The sequence below is a fragment of the Rhinolophus sinicus genome, linkage group LG06 (assembly GCF_036562045.2).
Source record: "Rhinolophus sinicus isolate RSC01 linkage group LG06, ASM3656204v1, whole genome shotgun sequence".
Classification (NCBI taxonomy): Eukaryota; Metazoa; Chordata; class Mammalia; order Chiroptera; family Rhinolophidae; genus Rhinolophus; species Rhinolophus sinicus.
The window spans coordinates 159,871,960-159,886,695 of NC_133756.1; the positions used below are offsets into that span (position 1 = coordinate 159,871,960).

Below are 14,736 nucleotides of genomic sequence, written 5' to 3' on the forward strand. Positions count from 1 at the left end.
TCAAATGGACAGGGACCAGGGGGTTGAGGGGTGACCATGGAGGGAGGAACCTGGTTCTCAGCTATTAACTAGTAAACAAGAGGGAAGTGGTGGGGCCCCCCCCCACGCTCAGTATCCACCAGCAAAACTACACAGGGAGGCAGGAAAGAAGTTTCCTTAGCAAATGCTCCACAGGTTCCCCAGGGAAAAGGGACGACTGGGGTCAGTGCTGAACGTAGGTATAGTAACTCTGGTGCTGCTGCTGGTGGAGGTTGAGGGGGCTAAGAGAAAAAAGAAACAGACCCAGAAAACCACACTGCTCTTTTATTCAATGGAACATTCCCCTTTAACGCAGTGTTGAATCATACACCGAAAAAAAAAAAAAGCCCAGAGAAATTTCTGCAGTTAAACCAGTGAAGAGAACGCGCATTATACATTATTGTCAACATAATCACTCCATGAAGAGAGAAGCAGGGGAAAAAGGAAGCAGAACGAAAAACAGGGGGCTCTAACCCCTAGACACTGCAAAACAGACATTTGGGATTAAAAGAAAATTTAAAAGGAAGCCTTCCAGGAAGGAGAGGAACAAATGGAATCTGAGGCAGCTTAGGCGCTCAGGGAGCCTGGAAACAACTCTCTGGGCTGGCAGACAAGCCCAAGGTGCCTGGGTGGCCATACCTACTGCTGGCAGGGGTGGCAGGGTAGATGTGGACCCTGGAGATTACAGCACTACTCTATGAGGGCAACAGAAACAAAACCCCACACTTAAATAAAAAAAATCTCTGGGGGTGGCTATGGCACCTTGGAAATCTTAGAACCAAAGGAACACCCCTCTCAACTAGCCTGACATCAGTGGCCAAGGTTTTTGCCTAAAACCATTTCATTTGCTCCTCTCCTTGGAAAGAGTGAGGAATGGAGAAAAGGGAAAGGAATCTGATTGCAGCAGAAGACCGGGGAGAGCGCCTCCTTGGATGGAGTCTGAAGAAAGAGATAAGGAAATAACAAAGGAAAAAGAAAAAAATTAATAAAAATTTCACAATATGGAGCCAGCGTGTTCCGATTCCGTCCACAAAAATAACTCAGGCTGCTTTGCCGAACCATCCTGTCCACCAGGGGCGCTGTTGAGGCTGTCTGCCTGGAAGGGTCACCAAGGGGCGCGGAAAGTCCTCACTCTCATGGCTCGGGCCATCGCCGCCGCGGGGAGGGATCCTGGCGGCCCGGTTTGGGGAGAGGCAAAGGGATTTGGGTGAGGAGAGAAAGAAGACAAAGAAGACACTCGATGCTACAGGGCGCCAGGAGAGCCCAAGCTGGCGCCCCTACTATCACCTGCCCGTACCCAAGCGAGTCCTCAGTCGCTTGGCCCAGCCCGGTGCGTGCACACACACACATGCGTGCACACAATCACATGCGTGCGTCCCAATGTCTGGCTCCATATGGTGAGGTTCGGCGTGTGTTTAAACGAGACCAATTCTCTCTATATATAATATATATTTTCTTAAAAAACCGAGTCTAGTTCTGTGGTGGAGGCGGTGGGGGAGCTGGAGGCATCCCGAAGGGCGGCATGCCCGCCACCCCCATGCCCATCATGGTGACAAAGTTAGAAGGGTCCATGGGAGGCGGAGGAGGAGGGGGTGGGGCATACATCATGCCGGCGGAACCAGGAGGCGGAGGCGGCGGAGGGGGAGGGGCCCCGGGCGGCAGAGGCGGCTGGACCCCGGGGGGCAGGGGCACCATAGTGGGGTTGCCTTGCATCTGAGGGGCTCCTGGAGAAGCTGCGGCAGCCGCCTGCTGCTGTTGCCATGGCGGGATGGACCCTGTGCCAGCGCTCGTGGTGGTAGTCGTCGTATCTGGGGTGGTAAAGAAGCCCAAGGTCACACGCGCGGGGGGGGCACACCGCGGCTCTCTGCGGCTGCTGCCTTGGGATGGGGGGGCGAGGGGCGCCTGCTCCTTGCTTGGCATGCGGTACGGTGGTGGGGGGCGGGCGGGCGGGGCTGTCCTGTGATGGGGGCTGGAGGGGTGGGCAGGACTACCCTGGGGTCAGCCTCGAGGTCTCTGGGCTTAACGGAGTAAGCCCTTTGTCACCAATGCCCCCAGAAGGGCTATGGGGAAGGTACCAGACACAAGAACCGGCTCTGACATCCCTCCGCCCATCCGCCGCCACCACCGAACGGCACATTCAACCTCAAGGCCACAGCTCCTCTCCCCACGGCCAGGTCCCACCCTGCAGTCTCTCAGGCCCACTCACATCCCACTCCAGAGCGTGCATGCACCACCCACCCCTGGCCATATGCACCGGCTCCTGCCGGCCAGCAGCTCACTCAGCCTTAGGGCCTGGACTTCCGGCACCCCAGCTGCAGTGCAGGCCCCCCTCATGGCCCCACAGACCTCTCCCCAGACACAACCACACCAAACATCAGCTTTCCTCCCCAAGACCCCTGAGGGCCATGAGGCCCTTAGTACTGACACCCGCAGCAGAGACTAGCCTCATCCCAAGGTGTCACCTGCCTATGTGAGCTGTGACGTTCTCATTCCTCTCAGCCCCACCCCCATCCCACCCACCCCCACGAGCCCAAAATATGCCACTCACTTTGCTGCCATGGCAAGGGGGTACTGGAAGCCATACTGCTGCTGGGCGGAGGGGGTGGCGGAGGCTGCTGCTGCTGCTGCTGCCATGGGGGAAGAGGACCAGAGGGTGGGGGCGGGGGCTGCCCACTGGGCGGCGGCGGCGGCGGTGGCATCATGCCCATAGGCGGCGGCGGCATCATACCTGCAGGAGGCAGAGCCAAGGGTGAGGGGCCCGATTTGGGACAGACCCGCACTCCTTCCCAGGCCCAGCCGCCCCCCAGTGAGCAGCCATCAGGTTCCATTACCTTTTCCTTGATGCAGGCGATAGACCCCAGAGCCCACAGGCGTACTTCCCAGGTACTGATCTTGATGGAAGGAAAGAGCAGGGACTTAGCAGGACATTGGAACTGGCCCGAGAAGACGCCCCCACCAACAGCTTACTCGGTCCCACAGCTTGCAGTCGCTACTCTTACCAGAGCAGTTCTGCAAGCTTGCCTGTGAGACACAGGCCTACGCCTACCCCACACAGAAACCCCTTCCTGAAGGAGTCTTGCTCCTTCTGGAACCCAAGCCTTGACAAGAGACCCATCGCAATCCTCAGCCCCTTTGAGAGCTGCTTCCAGTTTACAGCCACCTGATGTAACCCTTGCTTATCCCAAAGCCCAAGGTTTCTGGTCTGACACTTACTTACCCATTGGAGGAGGGCCATGGTGCCCAGGTGGGTGGGGGCCCTGGTTCATCGGTGGTGGTGGCGGCTGCATCCACGGGGGTGGGGGTCCATTAGGGTTGTGCTGCATGGGATGTCCACCATGCCCACCTGTCAGGCTGGGTAATGGGTGTGGAAAACTGTGGGGACCACCTCCAGGCCCACCAGGACCACCTCCATGCATGCCGTGATAGGGCCGACTCTCTGAAGGGCCAGAATTCATCCAGGGTGGGCGGCTCTGGGTGGTGGACATAAGAGACTATGTGAGAGCATTTCCCGCCAACGTTCCTGCCTGCTCCCCCTGGTGGCAACACTGTTCTTTCGGATATCAGAGGACCACACACACAAGAGCAGAATATGCCCAAAATGAGAGGTCCCCAAACATCCTGACATCCCGGAAGAACAATGTTGCCACGCACATCCAATAACCTGCTCTGGCCAAAGCACCTGGTCACAGCCCCTAGTCTCTGAGAAAGAGAATGGGGGGCCAGACCACGAGAACCAGCTTCTGAAGCTCACCGGTGGAGGTGGGTTGTTGGCGGGAGCAGCAGGCCGCGGTGCACTGGCCAGAGGGGTGCTGGCAGGCCCAGAGGTGGAGCCCACTGATGCTGGCACGGGCGCTTCACCCAGTTCAGCCATGAGGGATAAATATTCTTTATCCATCCGTGCTTTATCCTGAGCTGACTGGGGGTCACCAGGCCTGAAAGTGGGGTGGAGGGCACAAAGAGAGAAGGGCATGAAAATTAGCAAGAAGGAAACTTTTACCTTGAGGAACTGACAAAGAACGTTTTGAGGAACTGAGTCATGCTTTCCAAAACCTTCCTCAAAAGTCTCATCAACTCTCCAGTTCTGTGCCCAGCTCTGCTCCTGGGATTGCTACTTGTACCTCTGCCACAACAGGGACCCTTGGGGCAAGCCCAGAGACAGTGAGCACTAGATCACAGCCAGCCGTGCTGGCCAGGAAAGCGCAGGCTCTTCCGAAGAGCAAGTTTCATCAAATGCTGCCCTTCCAGGGGCAGCCAGATGGCTCAGTTGGTTGGAGCACGAGCTCTGAATGGCGGGGTTGCCGGTACAATTCCCACATGGGCCAGTGAACCGCGCCCCTCACAACTAGATTGAAGACAATGAGCTGCTGCTGAGCTTCCGGAAGGGGAGCCATTCGGAAGGCTCAGATGGTTAGAGCGCGAGCCCTCAACAAGGTTGCCCGTTCAACTCCCACATGGGATGGTGGGCTGCGCCCCCTGCAACTAAAGATTGAAAACAGCAACTGGACTTGGAGCTGAACTGCGCCCTCCACAACTAGATTGAAAGACGACTTGGAACTGATGGGCCCTGTTCCCCAATATAAGTTTTTTTAAAAAAAGCTGCACTTCCAGTTTAAGGGAAGAATCTATGCAAGATGGGAACACAACTGCCGTAACTCCCTTACCAAAGCCACTCAAAGTAGAAAAATGTTTCCCTCAAGTGCTCGTTTGGAACTGCTCAAAATCCATACATTGCTTTGTTTTTCTCAAATCAATCTTAAGCAGCAAATACGTTACTTAATTTAATATTGAGCCACAGTGAAAACACTTACACCCAGTATGGGAAGTTCCCAGTTTTCCTGGGCTCAAGATGAGCAGTAAAGTAGGGGTGTTCTGCACAGGCTGTTTTTAATTACCCTGGGCTTTAAATCACACCATTACAGATCACTTTCACAGAAAGGAATTTTCTCTTGGGTCCATAGGTTAATTGCAACCAACCAACCAATGTGCTCAAGAGCTGTCCTGTACACCACAGGCCACCAGGAAACCATGAATGCAGCCCCTCACCGTTGGAATTTGCAATCGGAGGCAATGTGGCCAGCCCCTCCACACTTGGTACACACTGTGGTATTGGTAATGCTGCGGGTCTCTGAGCTCTGCCAGGGCCTTAAGATCCTGTTGAGAGAGAAAAGTCAACTCAAGGGCTATGGCCAATTTCCCTTTACTGCCCTAGGCTCTTTAGGTCTCCGTGCACTCCCTTCTAAACTGATCACATACCTGTTATCGTCTTCCCGAAGGGTCCCATTCAAGCGAGCCAACTCCCGAAGCTGCATCTTCCGTAGATCATTCTGGTCCTCAGGGGTCTCGATACCCTGCTTCAGGATGTTTCTTATCTAACAGAGACACACAGTGGGCACGGTTAGGTAAGTACTGCAAGTACCACCTACATGTCTGGGAAGAGACTTCCCTTCCAGCTCCCTCACCTGTTCCACTGCTTTCTTCACATTCTCCATGGTATTGGCAGTAACCAGGGCATGAAGTGGCTCATCTTCTCCTGGCAACATCTGGCCATCTTTGCGCCCAACTTTCCCTTCTTTCACAGACCCTTTCCCCCGGATCATAATCTTCGCGTTACACTCCTTCTCTATGTTCTTCAACGTGTTCCCTCTATCACAGGCAGAAAGGAACAAGTTGTTAGATACATGACATGCAAATTCACACGCCAAAGGGGGCCGAAGGCAGGATAATCGGGCACTGGCAGAAAACTGAGTGCAGAGAACTGGATTTCCCCACCACAAGATCCATGACCTAAGTTAAGGCCGGCCGCAGCAATCCTCAAGATTTGACTTCTCTGCAGTAAAACGGGGAAGTTAAGAGACACTTTCTCACAAAGCCATGAACTCAGCCAAAGTTAAGGTCCTACTTAAAACAGGAAGGTAAGCCGCTAATGGCACCCAATGAGGCACAGTGCAGCCACATCTCACAGGTTCTTAGGAATTCATCCTATAGGCTGGAAGTCACTCACCTGGGCCCGATGAGCAGCCCCACGAAGTTGATTTCTGGATACTCATCTTGTGGAATCATTACTTTATCGCTCACACGTGTTGCTGGTGGTCTAAGGAAGAAAAAACTCACTGCACATTTCTGAGAGGTGACAGAGATAATCAACAGCTCTTCTAGAATCCTTGGTGTTAATTACAGGTGATTTGGGGTCAAAGTGAATAGTACCAAAATTGTTCTAGCAGGTCACACATAACCTGCATGTGGTCCTTGTCCCAGATGACCTAGCCCCTCTTACTTGTAATCTGCAGGTGGCTTGAAATCAGGGTTGAGGGCAACCATTTCCGTGATGAGGTTATGCCGTTCCTCTTCAAGTTTTTTGCGGGTGCGGAACTCTCGGGTGTTAAGCCGCTTCCCCTCGCTATTGTAGATGGGCTCAGGGGAAGGGGACCTGTGGAGAACAGACCACCATTACTGCTCTGCCTTCACTTTTCTCTCATTCCCACACGGGCTATAATAAGTCTTCCCCAGCCCCTCTGCCTCTCAGACCCTAACACAACACTCTTCGGAGGAACCGACCATAACGTGTGCCATTCAAGACTGTGTGGGATAGGGAGCTGGAAGCTGGCTTAGCTTTCGGGGGACTGGGGTGTGTGTGAGAGGAAAAAAGTGGTTTGGCTTCTAAAAGTGATGAGAGGGGAAAAAAATCTGTTCTTCTAGGGGAAAATCTTTGGACTGTAAATGGCAAGGACAGGGTCCTCTGGAGTCTTCTTGCCAAACATGGATTTTCTACAATTTGCAAAAACTTTGTATTATAACTTCATGAACCACGGAAACCCCAAGTTTAGGTAAAATGTTAACTCCTGCAGAGCTCATGCCCTATCAGGAAGAGTGTCTGTACCCCTACCACATAGTAAGTATGAGCTCCTTAACCCAATGCAACTAGGACTTGAGGCCACTGCAGCTACTTGGCCCCCACAATGGAGAGAGATGGTTCAAGGCTTCGTCTCTGCTTTTCCTTCAATGGCCTGGCTGGCTGTGTCCAAGGCCCAGGAGTCAACCTGTTTTCTGGCTGTTCGAAGTTAGGGAGTCTGGGTAGAGAAAAACGTTAAGTGCTAAAGCAGCTTCTGAGAGAGGCTGCAAATGCAGATTTGGTCAAGTACTTGTCTAGGGTCTGAACCTGCAAACATCAAGGGGAAAACCTATGATTCTCCACCATAGTTTACAAGTCCAGAAAGCAGATTTTCTCTCTCTTTTTTTAAGGAGTAAAATGCTGTTGCTATAAGTAAAAAATAGTAATGATAAAATGGTCAGTTTACCACAGCTGGATTTTGCGGTAATAAAAAAAAAAAAAGAGAAGTTACACTCCTAGAATTCTGAGTTAAGATTACAAAAAGGACCATAGCTTGATATTCTCAATGAAAATTTAGTAGCAGCTGCAAGAAGGGAAGAGACCATGTGGATCAGGTTATTAAAAAACATCCTGAAAGTAGTCAAGACTCCTATACCCTTGGTTTACTTGAGAGAACCTTGCCTAGTTGGAGAGCAAGGACTGAACTCGGCTGCTCCCACTGTCTTCAGCCTAAAGGGAACCATGTCATACCACATTACACACACGATGGAATAAAAGGTCAGGTTTGTTTATGGCTAATGACGGCTAAATGACACCTCCGTTTCTAGCATTTGTATAAACTGTTAACACAATCCAGTAATAGTGAACAAAAGCAAACGTACCCCAGCTTATTTGACTATCATCTTACACATTTAAGTCTACAAGCACTTTTAAAACATTTTTAACTGTGCAACTTAAGCAACATCAAAATGGCATAAAGTGGCTTAATATTGAAAATACACCTTCTTAAGAAATAATCTTATTAAGGTAAGAAACTCATGCATTTCCCTCCAACCTGGGCTCAAAAGCAAAACCAATCAGGCATTAGGGACTCTTTCAAACTGAATCCAAGGGAGAAAAACTGCTCTGGTTTTATTTCTAACATGTTTGACATTGCTAATTCCCACCCATAGCTGTCTAGAATTCAGCATTTCTGGCTAATCACCAAAACAAGCTTTACCAGTACCAAATAAATTGGTTATGTAAAGGCCTCACCACAGTGTTAACTTCTTCCCAAATTGTGAATGTGAAAGGCAAAAGCTGATATTCTAAGGTTAGAATGGCCCAACTTCTTCACTTCGAGTAGGCAGCATGTAGATCAACTAAATTCTAATCCCACTTCTCCAGGAAGCAAAGGTTTGTTAAAAATTCAACCTTTTGAGGAGTTGCCTGGTAACCTGTAGACATATTATTAAAGGGAAAAGGCCAAAAAGGCACTAAACAGTTGTGGTCTACAAACTACAATGCAAATCTTTGGGGGTGGGGAGAAGAGGTCAAGAAATGTAAAACATAACACAACCCTCCAACCAAAATCCACACGTTAAAAAATAACAAATTAAATAAAGTCAATATGGGGACGTAAATTAATTTGTTTCTTGGCAAAGGGCAGCAGAAAGATGCCTGAGAGCAGCTTCTAAAACCATTACAGCATCTTCCTGATTTAACGAGCTATTAATTGGGTAACAAAAGCCAAAAACACTACTTTTTAAAGCAGAGTGTTTTCAACTATGAAGCATGCACTAAGAGCAATTTCATTGAGAGGGAGGCATATTGTCCTTCAAATTAAATGGACCAGATTTTAGCTGTTCAAAGACCACAATCAGCCAATAAAATTCCTGTTTAGAAAGTTCATTTCCTTCAGATAGACTTTTTTCTTTTCAAAGATGAAATTGTAAACTGAAATGATATGACCACAGCTGTTTGAGGACCACACTCCCCTTAAAAAGGAAAAAAAAAAAGGTAATTTAGGGTTGGTTGCTTGCCTTCCCAAAACAGGTGAGAATATTCTGGCCCCTCCCAAAACCCCCAGGCAATGGCCAAGGCTGAAAATTAACTGGCAGTGAAGGAAGTTGGTTAGAAATTTCATCTATTTTTAAACCATCTCAAAACCATGAGCAGGAAGATTGTAGCAATGAGCCGACAAGAGTTTCTGGCCTGATCATATTCAGTGATGCTCAAAAATATTAATCCCTGCATCGTGTACCTGTGAGAAAAATTCTACACCCTGGGCTTTCAGCCAAAGCAGGTACTGAAAAGGCTGGTTAACGGCCCATCTCCCTGTCCCTACAGGTGGGTAAATCAGGTTAAAATCTACATGCTTACCACAATTGGAAACCAGTTGTCCATTTTCCTGTAACTTTTTATTCTGCTAATAATTAAGTTTCATTCCAATTTTCTAACTGATGACTGACCATGACCATATATATTGCTAATTAAACCCTAGTCCCCAGAATGGTCAGAGCACCAGTCGTCTTACTAGGATTTTATTGAACTGACACAATATGTTGCCACCAGTAAAACGTATTGAGAAAAAGGTAAAAGCGTTACTGTCAGCTGGTTAAAACTGTTTCCCAACCTGTCCTCAGGGTTAGGGGGGATGCCCAGGTCTCCTGTGCGCAGTTTACGAGTCAGGTCTTCTATCTGCAGTTGCACTGGAAGAAACCAGGTTAGGAAAGAAAAAAAAGGATGGAAAAAAGACAATGTTACCAAAAAACATCTCAAATCTCAACAACAAGCATGAAGAACTCGGAGACTTTGAAAGGGACGACTGATCAGTGAACACACTGAGGCAAAAACTCCCAACCACCTATCGGCAGGAGTCCATTTACATCTATAGGTATTTTTCACTTCAAAATGGTTATCACTTAAGGAAGCAAACAGTTTGCTGGAAGAGGGGTTAGCAGTATAGACTGTTCACTAAGGCTAACATCAAAGCAATTATTAGGAGGTATCTCACCTCTCCCTCCCCACAAACGCTTGCTATTAATAATTGGCACCCAGAACCAAACCACGTATATTATCACCAAAACCGTTCCCACATAATTACTCTCTCGAGGGCAAGACTCTTGAGAGTTAATTTTTCTTCATTAAATATTAAGCATAGCCCAAAATGAAACCCAATTAACATGGGACAAGGAAAAATACCAGTTGAGCAAAGATCATTTTCATTGATACCAGGCTTAAAATTCCTTAAGCAAGTTAAGACATTTAATAACCAATTCAATACCTCATAGAAATTTGTACATATTCTTTCTGTACAACCAGGTCCATACTAGTAGGGATCTCCCAATACCTGTTTTCATTCAAATTTTAGATGACAATCCAGATACCTTAATACACCAGTAACACTGAGATGCAAGAAGTCTGTTTTTAGACTTGCTCCTTATGTGGAAGTAGAAGCAGGAGTGTAGAGGATGGAAAGTGTGGGTCAAGGAGAAAGTATGTGGCCCTCAGACCTTGACAAATGAGGCTGCACATGAAAGAGATGAGGGTTGCACAGAAGTTCAGTGACTGCAGGGAAATGTTACCTGGCTGATTTCTCACGATAATGGGACCTGCTGAGCCAGATCACTTTCTTCAGCGTGCTGAATAACCACGTTTCTTACCTGTAGCACCTAGAGTTCTGAGCAGGCATCTCTAATAAGGGCAAGTCTTATTGGGTTGGGTTAAAGTTGAACTGGTTCAAGACAGGATTAATGCATGTCTAACCCAAGATACCCTTCTAATTCTAACTACATCCCACAGGGCTGCACCACACCCATTCAAACGGAAAATATGAAAATCCACATCGCTATCAGAAGATATTGTGGGCACTCTGTACAAGGCAGTGTGTACTGTGAGAGACAGAAGAGGAGTAAGACTCACGGCTCCCTACGCTCTTTTATGCCAGAGAAGTTCTGACATGGAGGTCAAGTACTAAGCTCAACAACTCAAGGTGAAAGTCACCTTCACGGTGGGTAGGCAGTCCTCTTAACTGGATTATAGGGGCTTGGGGTCTGATCTGAGGAAATAACTGGCACTTAAATCAAAAGGTTGCTCTCTTCCTTAGAGCAGAGATCCATACCAGCCTCCACTTTGACTCTTGCTACTTTTATTACAGATATAAATAGACCTTAAAACTCAGGGCATTAACTCCTTCCACAAGAAGAGAAGTGGAGATATAAAGAATGAGTCTGTTTTCCCATTTTGTAAGTCGCTCCACTAGGGACATTTTCACAAGGTTGTGAAGACCCAGACCAATCTAATATGAGACGTAAGGGGGTGGGTGGTAGTCGATAGGAACAATAGGGAAAGAAGAAATATTAGTACTGTGAACATTAGACAATTCCAGTATCTCAAATCCAATTCTCAGCAGTCTAAAACATGTAAGAGATTATGATCCTCAAGAATAACATGCCAGCCTTAAAGCTTTTTGTGAAGGCCACAGACTCCTAGGTCTAGGAGACCTTTGCCCTAATTTATTCCAAAGGGGATGTGTATTTGGTTAGTAAGAAAATGTATTATCAAGTGAACTTTTTTGAGACAGCCGCACAAGTACATAAATAAAAGTAAAACTTGTATTAATAACCTTGTATTTTAAAAAAGGAAATTTTAAGGTTAATTTCATTTCCACTGTGGACAGTCATTCTTAATTCTTAAAACTTCCCAACAGTTGAGATCTTTTATCCTAGTAACTCATTCCATATCCAAGCAATATCCCTTTCCCAGCAGAATTATTTCGTAGTAAATGTAAGAGCCCTCATTTTAAGACAGCTCTCCAAAGACCAAACCAGACAAGATGCTGAAGGAAAGGTTAAAACTCAACGAAATGGTAAAGAGGGGGTGCACTGTAAACACTTCCAGAACCACTTTTTGATTAAAGTGAGTTTTTTTCCTTTCAGAAAGCACCTATAAAAAGTAAAAGACCACATTTTAGGGGAAGGGAGGAATACGAAATTATGGTGCAAGGCCACACTCTGAAGAAGGTACTTGGTTACGCAACACCTGCAGTGTTCTCCATTGGGGCCATGTTCAGAGAGGCAGGAGACACTCACCTCATCAACTGGCAATGAACAGCAGCTGAAAAGAGTGGGGTGGGGTGCTGAACTGGGGACTATTCTCACTCCTAAGTGGGCCCCTCTACTTTCCTGGAACTCATGGAGAACACTGCTGTTATATATAGACCAAAACAAGGAGCTGCAAATGCAGGACTCAGAGCAAAAACTGAAAAATTAGGTCAAAATCGTGAAAGCATACCTGACCATACCTCATCTCAAAAAAGAAAACTTTAAAGCCTCCAACTTTCAACAGATAAAATGTTGCTCATAATAGTAACGATCTGAAAATGCACTTGGGTGCAGAACGTATATTTACCTATATAAGCTCTTTCTTGTTCCCGAGTAAGTCCAGGAGGAATAACTGTAGGCATTCCTGGAATCACGGTCTTCTGTTCCATTGTGTCTTGGTTCCACCGGCTCCTCTTCCGCTTCTTACTCGGGAAGTCTAAAGGCAGATAAAGTCCATCAGATGCAAATAAAACCCAGCAGAGTAGCTATCAACAGGCAGTTTGGCATATTTATGACATTACAGTCTCAGCAGACTGTGAAACAGAGCTTGACCTACAATGTAAACGGCGAAGAACAGAAGACAAACCTAAAAAACCAGACACATATGGCCACTACAAGGGGACCTGGACCTGGTTCCGAAAAGGTAACATTTCAGAGAAACTCTGTGAAGTATGTAAACAAGACAATAAATCTTAATGCATAAAACTTCAGACAAAGAAATAAAAGTATTGACAAAATAAACACTACATCACCCACGAATGCTTTAAAAGCCCCAGGGAAGGTAAGAATGGAATGAATAATCAAACAAATTTGTAAAGTTATATTGGAGGACTGCTGGCCCCTCCCAGCTCCACACCCCCACCAGTCACCGTTAGCACAACTAAACCTATGGCTGGATTCTGCAACAAAATCACTTTTGTCTTCAGAAGTTTAGTCAAGATCAGCATTCGATTTTCCTGGCTATTTGGGAACTTAGTGTCTTGACTATCAAATGTTCAACAAAGAACAAACTACACAACAGTCAAATCCTCCTTCAATACAAAGGCAGAAACTCCCTACACTGAGTACACAAAAGTTGTTCAACTTCCCAGGTGGAAGCCCCAACGAGGGGAAGGTAGACCAGAATTCTCTAAGGTACACGAAGGAAAGTCAGGCAAAAACCAGAATGTCCTCCAACAGACACAACAGATTGGACCCCATCAGGCCCTGAAAACTTTCAACCTCTTTTGTTCTCTGTAGTGAAAAAACCCTGCTTTGCAGCCGAAACAGACGAGCTATTTTGGGTACTTTTCTCGTTCAGACTGCTCTACAACCAGGAAGAGGATGTTCCACGTCATCACTTGACCCTTTCACACCCAACACCCTGTCCACCTACTCGAGCCCTTCCACGTCTCTCCCCTACACCTGGGGCTAGAGAGCAACAGCGGGCCCCCCAGGTTTGGTCGGGCCGCACACTGCGCCTGCGCACAGCAAACCTCCCGCCCTGATTCCCCCCCCCCCTTCTCCCAGAGCGCGTGCGCAACACTCTAGGCCCGAAAACCAGGCCGCGCGCCCCATAGCGCCTCCGCCAGGGCCTCCCCGTGCGCGCGCGCGCCCCTGCCGCGTGCAGCCGCCGCCGTCACCGCTGCCGCGCGCCCCTCAGCCGGCCGGGCCCGTCCGCACGACGCCTCTCGCGCTTTCTCGGCCCGACTCACCTCCTCCGCCGCCGGCCGGGCCCGGCTGCTGGTCCTGACGCGGCGGCTGGGGTGGCAGCGGCGACACGCGCTGGTAGAGCGGCGGCGGAGAGGGCGGCTGCGGCGGCGGGTACGAGGAGCACGGGGAGGGCGGTGGCGGCGGTGGGGGGGGCGGCGGCGGGGGCAGCGCCGCGAACGGGAAGGCCGCGGTCAGGGCCCCCACCGAGCCTACGGGCGGGGGAGGTAGCGGCCTGGGTACCAGCAGCTCCGCCCCGGGTCTGGGGGCAGGCGGTGACCCCGGCTCGAAACCCCCTTTGGGCCCGGGAAGGGTGGGAAGGCGGGGGGGGGGCCCGGCTTACCCAGCGGCGTGGCGTTTGCTCCGGTCGCCATGGCGCCCCGGGGGACCGGCACCGGCGGCTCCTCGGCGGCGGCTTTTCCTTAGCGAATCTTTCGGGGAGGGGGGAGGGAGTCGCTGCGCTAGCGCGCGGAATCCGTCCTCTCACGCGGCGGGCGGCGGCGGCGCGAGACGCACAAAGAGGGAGGAGAGAGGCCGCCGCGGGGGCGGGCCGGGGGCGAAGGGGCAGAAGCCTGGATTGGGCCGGGCCGAGGCAAAGGGTCGGAATTGGCAGCCTCCAATTGGCGGAGCTTCAGTCCTTCTCGATGCGCGCTGGGATTGGCCGGACCGTTAGGCCAGGCGAGGAAATGGCGGCCGAGCCTGGCGAGCTGGGAGGTGTCGCAGCGCGCACTTCATTTGTTACTGCGCGAACTGAGCTCGGAGTCCAGAAGGGCGGGGTTAGGGTGGGGCAAGCTGACGTAGGCGCCAAGAGCGCTCTCATTGGCTGCAGTTGAGGGAATCAGTCAAACTCGGTTGCATCGTAGTGTCATAGGATTGGCTGTCTCTTGTTCGAGTCTTTTTCCACTCCCCGTCCCTGGGGAGCAGTTTCGATGGGAGTAAGCGAAAGGTCGCTGCGGAAAAGCCACGGCGGAACGAAATTTACGGCGGGGAGGAGTGGAGTAGGAGCGCTCATGCGTAGATGGGTCAAAGCCGCCTCCGCCCCTACCTTCACGGTTGTTCACTGGGTCCGGAGCGGAAAGCCCAAAGTGACGTCAACCCTCGATTCCCATGGTAACA

At 49.6% G+C, this 14,736-nt stretch overlaps 1 protein-coding gene across 12 annotated transcripts; it reads right to left on the minus strand.

The window, feature by feature from the left end:
* Positions 1-285: 285 nt before the first annotated feature.
* SF1 (splicing factor 1) lies at positions 286-14,372 on the minus strand. 12 transcript variants are annotated; one of them, XM_074336629.1, is made up of 14 exons: positions 13,964-14,372; positions 13,626-13,832; positions 12,239-12,367; positions 9,462-9,537; positions 6,293-6,445; positions 6,020-6,109; positions 5,478-5,661; positions 5,272-5,387; positions 5,062-5,169; positions 3,770-3,950; positions 3,232-3,509; positions 2,850-2,909; positions 2,567-2,746; positions 286-1,826 (listed from the first exon to the last, which is right to left on the minus strand). In XM_074336629.1, exons 1-14 carry the CDS (start codon positions 13,992-13,994, stop codon positions 1,577-1,579), a joined length of 2,043 nt encoding a protein of 680 aa, XP_074192730.1. In that variant the 5' UTR covers positions 13,995-14,372; the 3' UTR covers positions 286-1,576. The 12 variants fall into 12 exon arrangements, with proteins under 12 accessions (XP_074192730.1, XP_074192729.1, XP_074192732.1 ...); XM_074336628.1 differs by having other exon boundaries at positions 3,236-3,509; positions 13,964-14,140; XM_074336631.1 differs by having other exon boundaries at positions 286-1,188; positions 13,964-14,139.
* Between the last annotated feature and the right edge of the window lie 364 nt (positions 14,373-14,736).

What these genes read in the sequence shown, in the direction of transcription:
- SF1 (XM_074336628.1), bottom strand. Translation starts at nt 13,994, where the DNA reads ATGGCGACCGGAGCAAACGCCACGCCGCTGG. An exon ending in AAGCCACCTGCAGATTACAA is followed by an intron (nt 6,110 to 6,292) that starts GTAAGAGGGGCT and finishes TTTCTTCCTTAG; the next exon opens with ACCACCAGCAACACGTGTGA. An exon ending in TCCGATTGCAAATTCCAACG is followed by an intron (nt 3,951 to 5,061) that starts GTGAGGGGCTGC and finishes CCCCACTTTCAG; the next exon opens with GCCTGGTGACCCCCAGTCAG.